The sequence below is a fragment of the Pteropus alecto genome, unplaced genomic scaffold (genome assembly GCF_000325575.1).
Source record: "Pteropus alecto unplaced genomic scaffold, ASM32557v1 scaffold143, whole genome shotgun sequence".
Classification (NCBI taxonomy): domain Eukaryota; kingdom Metazoa; phylum Chordata; class Mammalia; order Chiroptera; family Pteropodidae; genus Pteropus; species Pteropus alecto.
This window is the reverse complement of record NW_006434828.1, coordinates 1,528,242-1,540,319: the sequence shown is the minus strand read 5'-3', so window position 1 is coordinate 1,540,319 and position 12,078 is coordinate 1,528,242. Positions and strand designations below refer to the sequence as shown.

The window sequence follows — 12,078 nt, the reverse complement described above, 5'->3', positions numbered from 1 at the left end:
TGTTATGGGGGGCGGGGGGGGGGGGGAAGAGACCATGAGAAGCGCTGGGCTCCAGGGAGTGACAATGAGTCTCCCAGCAGTTGTGGAAGGAATTGGAGTTTCCTTGAGAAATCTTAATACTCTGAGGCTTCATCAAAACGCAGAGCCAGCACCTGACACCTCAGCCAGCGTTGAAGGAAGGGTGTTTCTGCACCCCAGGGCCCCAGCCCAGGATCAAATCCTGGGAAACGGGGATCCAACCTCTTTGCGCTGAGGTCGACCGCACCTCCAGGAGGCGCCGCGCACACGAGTGCCGATGCGGGCCGCAGCCGCTGCGGGCCGGGGACAGGCTCCGGCCGGAACGCACTGACCACGCTGAGCTCCTCCGAGCAAACGCACAGGTGCCTGTGACGGTCTGGCCTGGGCCCACGACAAGCAGGGCGAACAGTCTGGAAGTCCGGCCCAAGCATCTTCCTCCACCCGGGCCCCCTGCGAGTGGTCCACCAGCGAAAGGGTCTAATCACCACATGCCACATCAAAGGGACAGCCCGACTCTGCGCAGCAGCCCCGTGGAGCGCGCAGCAAACACACTGAAACCGGCCACAAAGATGCACGGCAGGCGAGACTGCGCCGTGGCGAGGGGGACACAGCGGCGCCGGGGAATGTCACAGAGCACGCCATCCGTGGGCAGCAGCCGTGCTTTAAATAGATGTAAAGAGACACCCACGGAGCTCAGAATTACTGAGGCAAAGGTTTCACAGCGAGCGGAGGACATAAATCACAGCTCCCCCGTGCCCAGACAAAGGCCCCATCGCCGCGGCAGGCGGACTCCGAGCATCCGTCCGCGCCGCGCGCAGTGCTCTGCGGGAAAAATCAAAGCGAGGTCGCTGCTTGGGAGGCAAACATGTGGCCGGTGCCAGGCCTTGCTGCCCCGCTGACCTCCAGTTAACGCTGGAGTCAGATATGGGGGCGTGAGGGCAGGTGCAAGCTGCGGTGGTGGCAGGCTGCGGCCAGCTTTGAATTCTGCAAGTTGTCGGAACAGGTGGAGCCCCACCTGGAGGAGAGCAGGCAAGAGGGCAGAGAAACACGCAGGAAAGTGGGTGGGTCCGAACCTGCTTCGCTGCTGCCACCAGCTGATGTCCTGAGGTCAGGGATAAAGAGCTCTGCTCACCTGTCTCTCCAGCCCCTTACCTGGACAACGGACATGAAGCAATAATGAAGCCCCAGGTTACCCTTTTTACAGCTTCTCCCGTCCCAGGTCTTTGAAGAGCGCGTTTCTGGCTGACGCCCAGAACACAATGCTGCAGCTCCAGAGGGCGTGGGAGAGGGTTAAGTCCCACCAACTCTGACATGGGACGTCATCTCCCCAACATCACAGAGCTGGGAGGGAGCAGCCCCAGGACAGAATCCCCCACTCCCAGACTCAGCCCCCTGCCCTCACCTGCCTCCTCCAGGTGGGTTCATTTGGGAACCACCTGACTAACCATTCAGAGCAGGTGGCCAAGTGTAGTTGTCCCTGGATATATAAAGGGACCTCCTTCCTTGAGCACTTTTCATTTGCAGTCAGCTCGTGTAGATAACGCGGTCTAGCTCCTCTGACCCTGTCCCCAAAGACACTTCTGTACCTACAGGGCAGGGGCCAGCAGCGGCCAGGGGAAATGCCTGAGCTGGCAGTCGTTAAGTGTTCAAACTCACACTTGCCGGCGATGGGGGGCGTCCCTACAACACCAGCGACGAACTGTTTTCCCAAACCACAGGCTGGGCTTCCCACGGGCATCCTTTAAGCACTTACGTATTCATTCAACAGACATTTCTAAGGATCTGCCGTGCTCCGTATGGAGTCAGGTGGCGAACGGGAGCGTGCGTGTCTCCTGCCCGCGCGGAGCTGCAGGTCGGGAGGGTCAGACAGCCACACGCGCCAGGATGAAGGTGCTGTCGTGAGCAGATCTGCAGAGCAAGGCCCTCTGCACCTCGAAAGTGCCAAAAAGGGGGCTCAGCCTGGCGCGGGGGTGGTCGCGGGTTCCCCCAACCTGTGCTAAGTGAGCCCAGATCCGAAGCTGAAGCCCTCGCGGTGTGAATTGGAGAGGATCCGTATGCGCAAATGTCCGGGGGCGGGAGGAGCACCTGCCGTCTGAGCGGGACCCGGTGGCTGGAGGGGGAACAGCGGGAGCGAGCCAGCGGGCAGGACAGCCGGGCCGGGCCCTCGTGACAGGCTCGAGCCTGTGTCTTGAGAACGGTGGGACCTATTACATCGTTCTCAGCGGGAGAGGCGACCTGATCAGCGGAGCGTTTAGGGATGATTTCTCTGCTCAAGGGCGGAGAACGCGCCGGGGCGGGGGCTGGCGGAAAACCAGAGACTGGGCTGGCATCCCAGGTGAGGAGTGGAGGTGGCGGGGAGTGAAGGTTGATGGCAAGAACGACAGATTCTAGAAGCATCTGCAAAGCCCTGGTCTTCCCCCACCTGGGCATCGACCAGGGCTAAAAATACGAGTGTAAGGTTTTCACGTTTTCTTTTTACCTAATTACAGAATTAGGCGCAGCGACTTCACACCGCTCCAGACACACCGGATTCGGAGCGGGCGGATCCCGGGGCAGCCCAGGCAAAGCGGGACTGGGCGTCCGTCGCCTCGGAGCCGTGTGGGAGGAGGGGGAGTCGCCGCCGGGACGAGCTGTTTGCCTCGCTCCCCTTCCCTTTCTCCACCTACACACAGAGCAATGCGCCTGTGTGATTTTTCCCCTTAATTTTCTTTCTGCCGCCTCATTAGCCGAGGAGCGCGCGGACCCTAATGACATCAGCGTGTCATAGTAATGTGGCAGCTGCTCCTCCACAGACAGCGAGGAGCACCGCAGATTTTTAAACTGTGTTGGCATAAAAATAATGAAGGCAGCCAGCTGCCTGGCAAACGTGAGGGGGCACGGCGCTGACGGGCTGGGGAGGGCCGGGGAGCCCCAGAGAGGTGGGACAGAAAAGAGACAGGGAATGAATTCCCAGAGACAGGCAATAAGGCTCTGTCACAGTCTGCGGCCCAGGGAGGAGGGGGCCTGGAGGGGGGCGCTTCTGCTGAGGGCGGGCAGCTCTTGGGGGCGGGGGACGGGGAGTCCTCGGTGTTGCGTGCCGTCACCGGCAGCCATTCCACATTTTGCAGAGAGGGTGCCTGGAGTTGGGGGGTGGGGCGCCTGAGGAAGGCCTGGGGAAGTGACCATTGCCTAGGGTGTCATCTGCGAGTCACCAGACCTGATCCGGGGTCCGGTGTGAACCCTCGTCTGAACGGCCCGGTTTGCTCCCAGCACAGAAGGAGGAGGGTTGAAATGGGAGGTGGCACGTTAGTGGCGGCTCGTGCAAGCCAGAAATATCAACGTGTCAGGAGCACACGGCGGGCGGCGGGGGGAGGAGAAGGTTCGGGGAACCGGGGCGGGAAGATGCCCGCCGGCCTTGTTCCGTCTCCTCCGCCGGCCTCCGTGTTCACTCCGGCTCGCTCCTTCTCGAAAGCCCGCTTAGGGCCGACGTGGTGACAATAACGGATCGGAGGAAAAACAAATTTGGGGTCTGGAGGAGACCAGAGATGATCCTTCTTACAATATTAATATGATCACCAACTTTAAAAGGGCAGCTGTTCAGGTCTTCGTACTAAATTATCCGCGAAGACGTGGATGACAGGGAAGAGAGGGAGGGCGGGAGAGCAGACCCGCACGTCAAGGACGAGGTGGCCTCACGTCCGAGGCTGGACGGGCCGTCCTCCCCTGCCGCCCCGCCGTGAGTTTGCAGGCAGCCGGGCGGTAGGGGACACCCGGGCGGTGGGGGACGCGTGTGGAGATGCGGTGCATTCTTGGGGACAGTAAGGTGCAGAGGAAACCAGATCCCCAGTGCAGAGCAACCTGCCTGCCGGGAGGAGGGCAGAAGGCCTCCCGCAGGGCGCTGGCCCACCAAGTGCACCTGCAGACAGGGGACCAGGCAGGACGTCGCCCTCATCGGCCTTGCTCCCCGTCGCCCACCCCGCACGGTCTCGGGAGTGGACAGAGCGGGATCAAGGGCTTCCCCCACGTGTCAACGCACCCGCGTCTGGATCTCGCCTTCATCGAAGAGGAATAAAGAGAAAAATAAGTGTGTTCATGAATGGGGGGGGCAGGAAAAGCAAACGGGGCAGCCTCCGGACAGCAGGGAGTCTGCGCCTCTCCTCGAAGGGTCTGGGAGAAAATCTGAGACACGGTGTGTGGCCTGTGCCGGCCTCTGTGGAGACAGCAAGACACAGCCTTCGAGCCCGTAAAACAGCACGTTACGACGAGGAGTCACTAGAAGGACACGGAAGGGGAAATGGAGCCGATAAATGTTTATACCAAGAAAGCCAGACGCAGCGGTGGGTTAGACACGTGCAAGGCAGGAAAAGGGCTGATTCGTCAGAAAGAGTCACATCGCTTTAAGGGAGGACGCCGCCCCGTGTGCCCGCAGCCGGCCCGTAAGACGTGCCTTCCTGGTGCATTTGTTGAAAAGAAAAAAAAACACGCTTCTGTTTATCCGATTATTGACTCCACGAATACTTACCGAGCGGCAGCGACATATTAAGTGATGGCTCCTAGTAGGAGTGAGCACATGAGGGGACAGACGTGTGGCTTTGGCCACTGGAAGGGGTCGAACAGAGGAGCAGCACGACCTGGCTGACGTTTGACCGGGGTCTTGCGGTTTCCGTGCGGAGAAAATACTTGAGGAGGCGGAGGACGGAAGCGGGAGGCAAGGTAGGAGGCTTCGCCACGCTCCCCAGGGCCGGGGATGCGGGAGCTGGTCCGATCCCGGGTAGATTTCGAAGGCGGAGCTCGCGGGATCCCTGACTTACAGGGTGTGGGACCCGGGAGGAGAAGAGTCGGAGGTGCCTCTCAGACAGGAAGGACGCGTTAGCCATCATCCGACATGGGGACGGCCGTGGGGAGGAAAAGCTCAGGGCCTGGGGGCGGCTGGGGATTTCGGGGATGGGCGTGTTCCCTGCACGTCGAGCTGGGGTTTGGAAGAGCCGTCTGCCCGACCTAGAGATACAGCCCTGAGGGTCAGCACCACGCGGATGGCATCGGGAGCCAGGACACTGGGCGAGGTCGCCGGGGAGGGAGAGCACATAGGGAAAAGACAGCCCAGGGCAGAGCGCAGGCCCTTCCGACATCGAGAAGACGCGGAGTCGAGGAAGCCGAGCAGGAGCAGCCGCGAGGGCGGGGACAGCGTGAGGTGTGACTTCCTGGAAGCCAGGCGGAGAGTGTAACCAAGTCGAGACCGCGATTGACCGCGCCAGATGTGGCCGACGCTGGCGGCGAGGCGGAGCACGGCCCCGGGACCAGCCAGACCCTGGTGCGGTGCTCGGGGCACGGGCGGTGTGGCGGAGCGGTGGGGCTGACGTCTGTACCGTGGCTGGTGGCTGTTCAGGGATGATGCGAACCTCAGGCGAAACGCCACCTCCTCGATCTCTCTCCAGTCTTCCTCCTCTTTCCGTCGTGACCGCCACCAGCCGAGTGCGGGCCACCGCCGTCTCTCCCATAGATTGCGGAGACATTCTCCCAGCTGGGCTCTCTGCCTCCAGGGTGGCCCCTCGAAGCTGTTCTCAACGTCGCAGGCAGGTGTTGCCGCTGAAGTTGAAATCGGATCCTGTCGCTCCACCACCCATAAGCCTCGGGGTCCCCCTGCGCCCTCAGGGTAAAGCCCGCGTAGCACTGCGGCAGCGAGGCCCTGCGGATCGAGTGCCCTGCATTTTCCCAGGCGACGCTGTCCACAGCCCAACCCTGCTTTTCTCTCCAGTCTCGGGCCCCTTTCTGCCCACGTCAAGCCCCACGCCGACCAACAGGCTTTGGTCCTTCTCGCCTTCCAGGCTGGGCGAAGGTTTTCTCCACCTAGAACGTTCTTGTCCCCAGAACTCTCCGTGCCTTGGGTAAGGCCTGTCCATAGTCAGATCTTAGCTCGAAAGTCTCCCAGAAATCTTTCCCTGACCAACTCACCGCCCCATTGCAAACCCAGCCCCGAGTTAGGTGCCACCTCTCGCACCATAGGACCGTGGCACCTGTGCACAGTTCTCAGCGTCTGGGACTGCATTTGTCAGGACCGTAGAATAATGCGAAGGCAGGAAGGCAGGGCTGGGCGCGGAGTCACGCGGACCTCACACACTCCCTCCCTGGCTTCTGACAGGAGCTGGTCGACACCTATGAAATACATGGCTTAACAAACAGCTGGTGAGCCTACGACCCAGGTAAAATAGACACAACTCAAATAATTGTATAGCATGTTTTAAAACCAGATGCAAAATTATTTCCAAAAGAGATGGAAACATAAAATATGATCTTGTAATCATCAGAATCTGGAACCCAAACCCCAGGTATTATTGAGGGGGAGGGATTGGTTCATAGAGAGATGGGAAGAGGGGTAAATGGCCCGTGTAGAACACAAAAGATACTATTTAGATATTGAGAGAAATATAGGTTAATATTTTTATTTTGAAAGTAACCACTAGTAGAATTTTAAAATATATACATCCAAAATCTAAGAAATACAAAGAAAACACAAACCTGTATCACAGAAATCAGACGACAAAGGAAACAAGAAGCATAAAAAAGTCATAAAGAATAAAATGAGATAAAAGTCAGACAAATAGAGTATCTATTATAATAAATAGGAATTTCTTAAACGACCCTCTTACCAATACAGAGAGTCTCAGCACTTGAAAACAAAAGTTGAAGAATGAGCAGAGGTGATTCTAGTAAAAACATACTTTAAAAAAATGGTGTATCAATATACAACAAAGAAGAATTACAGGGTAAGGCACAAAATGAGGGGAAGAAAGGACTCATTGGATACTGATGAAGGATACAGGCCATAGTGAAGCGATAACTAGTATACGCCATGTGCCCAAATTATGTCAAAATGAAGAAACTTACTGAAAAAGTAATAATTCTAGGTGATTTTTAATTCATATCTCAATCTTTCACAGATTGGGCAAAAAATGTGTAAAAACCAAAATCATAAAGGTGATTTATGTTGAACACGTTGAACTTTGAACTCGGCAAACAGTACAACTTCTAATGCTCCAAGAGCAAACACTAGAAAATTAATAGCAAAAGTTCATTTTAAATAATTACTTAACCTTTTGAAAATTGCATAGCACATTCCTAGATGACCACTGCATCTGTAGTTGCAGACTATTTTAAAAGGAAAGACAGGGAGAACATTGTGCCTCAAAACACAGCGATGCCCAAACCTCTGTTCAAAGGAAAATCCACGCCATTTAAAAAGTCACTTTCATTATGACTCAAGGGAAAAAAGGTGACTAAATTAACTGAGCAGTCAACCCAAGGAGCTGGAAAGAGAAACAGAGAAAGGTATTAATAACAGTAAAGGCAAAATCTTATAGGTTAGAATATTTAAAAAAAAAAAAGATCAACAAAATCCAATAGCTGATTCCTTGGGGGAAAAAATTTTTTAAAGACAAAATTCCAACAAGACTAAACAAGAAAAAAAAAATTGAAAATACAATTACAGTGACTTTCAGATGAGAAAGAGTTCTCATTCCCAGACAGTGGAACTACCACCCGTGCAGATAAGGAGACACACCCAGCGGGCTCCTGCCCTCTGCCTTGCTGGGTGTGGCCTGTGCGGGTCCCCCAGCAGCAGGAGGGAGGGAGGGAGGGTGAGATGAGAGGGTACATTCGCTTGGCCCCCTCTGTGCCTCAGGATGGCTGCGTGTCCCCCACCAAGAATCACTGGCCCCAGTCAGACAGCCCACCCCACTCTGTACCCTTCGGGCCCAGGAGTGGAAGGGGGCTGCTGCCTGCTCTACGGCGAGACACTGAGCCGTGTAGTGCCCTACGGTCGCACCTGGCTAAACAGCCCTGTATCGGTAAACCTATCTCATACTGGAACCCTGACTGATGTGTATGCAGTGCTAAGTTTCTTTAAAATGAAGGTCGTTTTCCAGAATACTGTAGATTAACAAAATAGATGCAAGAAGAAATCAAAACCAACTACGCCAGTAACCATGGAAGAAATCGAAATCATCAAATTATAACCTGCAATCAAATGACAGTCTTAGACATGCCTTCTCAATTCCAATAATCATCTACTTTTTTAAATCTCCTCGAGTATTAAAGAAATGGAAATTTTCTCAGTTTTACTAAGTTAACATAAAGTGATTTGAAAATCTGACAAAAATAGCTCAAAAAACTAAAACTGTGAACCAAATTTAGTTATTAAGAGATGCAAAATCTTAGTAAATTGAGTCTGCCATTATATTTAGAAAAATAGACAAATAATCTGTTTTATGAGGGCAAAAATGGGTCGATACTGGAAAATCTTTTTGTATCAACTTGGTTAAAGAAAGGCAAAATATAAAATTAAATCCTAAAATTTGTAGCGGCCTAGGAATTAGAAAGATATTTCCTTAACTTAGAGTTATCTCTCTGAAACTAATACCCAAGATTATATTTATGGTGAAACATTAGAGACAATCTTACTCAGATTAGGAATAAGATGATGTCTTCTATCAATATTATCATTTAACATTGAACTTTAAAGCTCTAGCCAATGTAATAAGAGAAGAAAAATATATAAGAAATACTAATATTGAGGAGAAAACACGATTATTTGCCAAAATGATTGTCTACCTGGAAAATAACCTTAATGAATAAAAGGTACTTATAAGTCAATGAAAAAATGAACTTACTATAGAGAAAATAAGCAAAAGACATAATAATGCAATTCACAAAAGAAGAAAGACAAATGGTCAGCCAAAATGAAAGTAAATATTCCATATTGTGCCTATCAAATTAAAATTAATGGGATGGTTTGGGTAGAGAGAGAGGCGCTCCCATACTCAGTTCTTCAAAGAGTGTACCAGTTACTCACAATTTGACAATATGTCTTAAAAGCTTTAAAATGTACATACCCTTGGATTCTGTATTTCTACTTCTAGGAATTCAGTGTACGAAGGAGATGGAATTACCTTATTATCTAAGAATGATTAGTGGCAGAAAGAGAATTATGTTCAAGAATGTTCATTGTTTATAATATGAACCTATAATAGTTAAATCACTGAATACACAAAATGAAATATTATTTGGCCACTAAAATAATGCTGACTTGTAATTTTTGTTCACAATCTATTTCGAGTGGACAAAAATCAAATTTCAAAATAATATTCAAAGTAGCCCATTTTTGTGACACATATTAGTATTTTGTCTAAATGCATAAAGCATTAGTCTACGCAAAATATCAATAGTGTTTACCTTTGAACAAAGAAATATGAATTTTTTTATTTTGTCTTCCTGTATTTTAAAACAGTTTTAGGTTTTGAAAGAATCTGAGCAACTTGGAAAGGGAACAACCATACTGAATGATTTAAATACCTTTCTCTGTTTGCCGGTGCTGGGGGCCCCAGTGAGCATGGTGCAGTCTGGCCTTAGCTGTTGGCTCTGTTGTCTGCTGTACGTATCTGGTGTTTGATCTTAGAAAAATTGCTTAAACTCAAGTCTCTCAACCAAAGAACAATTTTACAACTTGGTAAATCTTAAAGCTCAAAAACAGAGAACTATGAAGTTGCCCTGCCCCTCCCCAAAATCAAATCTAAATCTGGTCAAGCTTTCAAGCCCAAAAACTAATTTACAGCAAGCAGAAGAGGGGCCCGTTCACAAACCCCAAAGGGATACAGCCGCAAAACCCCAACCGTGAGAAACTCTACAGGACAAATGACCTCGTTTCTTCAACAAACAACCCATATGAAATGTGAGAGATTGAAAATTACCTCACAGCAACAAATCTCACTTGCTTTTCAATTCTTATTCAAATGAAATCGTTTTTTTAACATTATGGCATTTAAGAGAAATTTGTGAATTTAAACAATGACTAGATATTAGATGATACAAGAAACTATTGTTGATTTCTCACGTGTTATAGTGACATGTTACTGTTCCTTCTAAGGGGTCCTTTAAGAGACACACTGAAACATTTATAGATGAAATGATAGAATACATTGAATTTGCTTTAAAATAATATTAGCGAGAGGGGCTGAGAGTGTGCTTGGGGCAGGACTGGCCATGAGTTGATGGTGGGTACATGGGATTTATCATACTATTGGGTCTAGTTTTGTGTGCAAAAGTCTTCATAACAAAAAAAAGTATTTTTAAAAAGCCAAGTGTTCCCATCTTTATGATGAAGCTGATGGACTTGAATTCTAAATTTGCGAATAAGAAAACAGGAAGCCTTTGACAGTGGGGATGGTGGGAATAAAATGGCAAGGTCACATTGAGAGGAAACGCAGGGCAAAGCAATTCCTCTCCCTCAGTGTCCGACATTAGAACACTGAGGTGAGAAATTGGGACCGTGGTCCTTGGGCCTGACTCGCCCAGCAGCCCCCTCACGGCCTTTCCCTGGGCAGCTGCTGCCCGCGCCCGCACCTTCCTCCTGGGAACCTGGATGCAGAGCCCTCTGCCCAGACGCGTGGTGATGCCAGGACAGGCCCTCGGCCAGCGCGGCCTTGTACTTCTCTGGGAACTAACTCGAGGGGCCCTACAACAGCCCTGCTGTACTGCGCCACTGTCCCCTGTGTGACTCAGCCACAGTCACGCGGCCAGGAAGTGGCAGCGGTCAGATCCAGCGCACCTCCATATCTCCCCACCCTGTCTCCCCACCTGAACCCCAAACCCTAAACTTGGTCTCCCCACCTCCCACCAGGTGCTGAAGACCTGCGCGTCCGCCCCTGCTGTCATTGAGGTCCTTGTCAACTCCTACCCTCAGCTCCGTGTGTCGGAATCCTGGAAGGAGGTGATTCCTGAAGACGTGTTTCAGGTAAGGGGGCGCCCTCCCTTCCTACAGAATCGTCGGCCCCTGCTCACGCGCTGACACCCACTAAGAACGAGCAGCTGAGCAAGGGCGAGAAGGGGGCGCTGGGGCGGGTTCAGCATTTGTTTTTCTTCTGGAAGCCCCGCAATCACACGGCCCAGAGCCTGCAGGAAAACGGGGTGCTGCCAGGAACGGAAGCAGTCCCGCGCTGACGGGAGGGCCGGCAGGGTCCAGACTCGGGCAGGCGTGGGGACCCCTGAATCCACAGGCTCTGGCTCCTGTGTGTGGGTTTCCTGCCGAGGCAGCCGCAGGCACTAGGCCATACCCTGCGAGGTCCACAGGCGACTCAATGCGGAGTGACAGCATTGTTTTCCAGAAGTCTCTAGAAAATGTCCCCTCATGCTTCATGCCTGAGTCCCGCGCACCTTCGGGGTCAGCAGAGGTTGGGCTGTGCGGAGGGGCAGGACAGAGCAGAGACCAGGACGTGACCTGTATTTTCCGAAGCCCCCCAAAACGGAGTTCGCCAGGACTCGGAGGGAACCGCCTCACCGGGACGGTGCTCCTCCCCGGGAGGTGGCGGCCCGCTGTCCCCAGCGGCGTCTTCTGGCGGGGAGGAGGACGCGGGGGCTCCGCGCACGGACTGACCGCCGCCTTCCCCTCCAGGCGCACCAGCCCTTCTACCGGACCCTGTTTGCCTTGGCGCGCGCCCCGCGCTGCCTGCAGCATCTCTGCCGCTGCGCCATTCGCAAACGGTTTGGCAGAAAGTGCTTTCACCTCGTACCCCTGTCACCCGTGCCGAAGTCCCTGCAAAATTATCTCCTTTTGGAGCCAGAGGGTGTTTTGCACTGAAAACCAGAGCGTTGGTCTCGTCTTTGTCCTTCCAAGGCGGCTGGGAGGTGAGGAGCGGGCCCGGATGTGGCCTGGGGACCCGGTGGGACCTCCCGCCGCCCTGGTGGGCGCACAGACCTTGCCCCAGCTTCAGGTTCACCCGGAGGTGGAATTGGGAAGAACCCCTTCTGCCTGTCGGGGTTCCTTGGTAGGATAAAAATTGTGACTGTCCTAATACCTGCGTCTGAAGGGACCTTTCCCAAGCACCTTTCCACAGAAGCTGAACTAAAAAGGATACGTATTTTTCTGAGGTTTGTCTCCTTACGGCAGTGGGTTAGCAGCATGCACGCTGGCCCTGCCCAGCCATCGGTTGGTCTCTCCTGGGGAATGCCCCACCTGTCCTGGAGCCCTGCCACCTGGAGAGGCTCTGTCCCTGCAATGTGACAGACGGGCACTGGCCTCTGAAACGGGAG

At 52.7% G+C, this 12,078-nt stretch overlaps 1 protein-coding gene across 1 annotated transcript in view; it reads left to right on the top strand.

Annotated features, from left to right (window-relative positions):
- Positions 1-11,644, top strand: part of ASB18 (ankyrin repeat and SOCS box containing 18) — a 46,968-nt gene extending 35,324 nt beyond the window's left edge. Inside the window, 2 exon segments of the mRNA XM_015587819.2 lie at positions 10,670-10,783; positions 11,441-11,644. Of these exon segments, the coding sequence (XP_015443305.1) occupies positions 10,670-10,783; positions 11,441-11,626 (300 nt within the window). The 3' untranslated portion in view covers positions 11,627-11,644.
- The last annotated feature ends 434 nt before the right edge of the window (positions 11,645-12,078 follow it).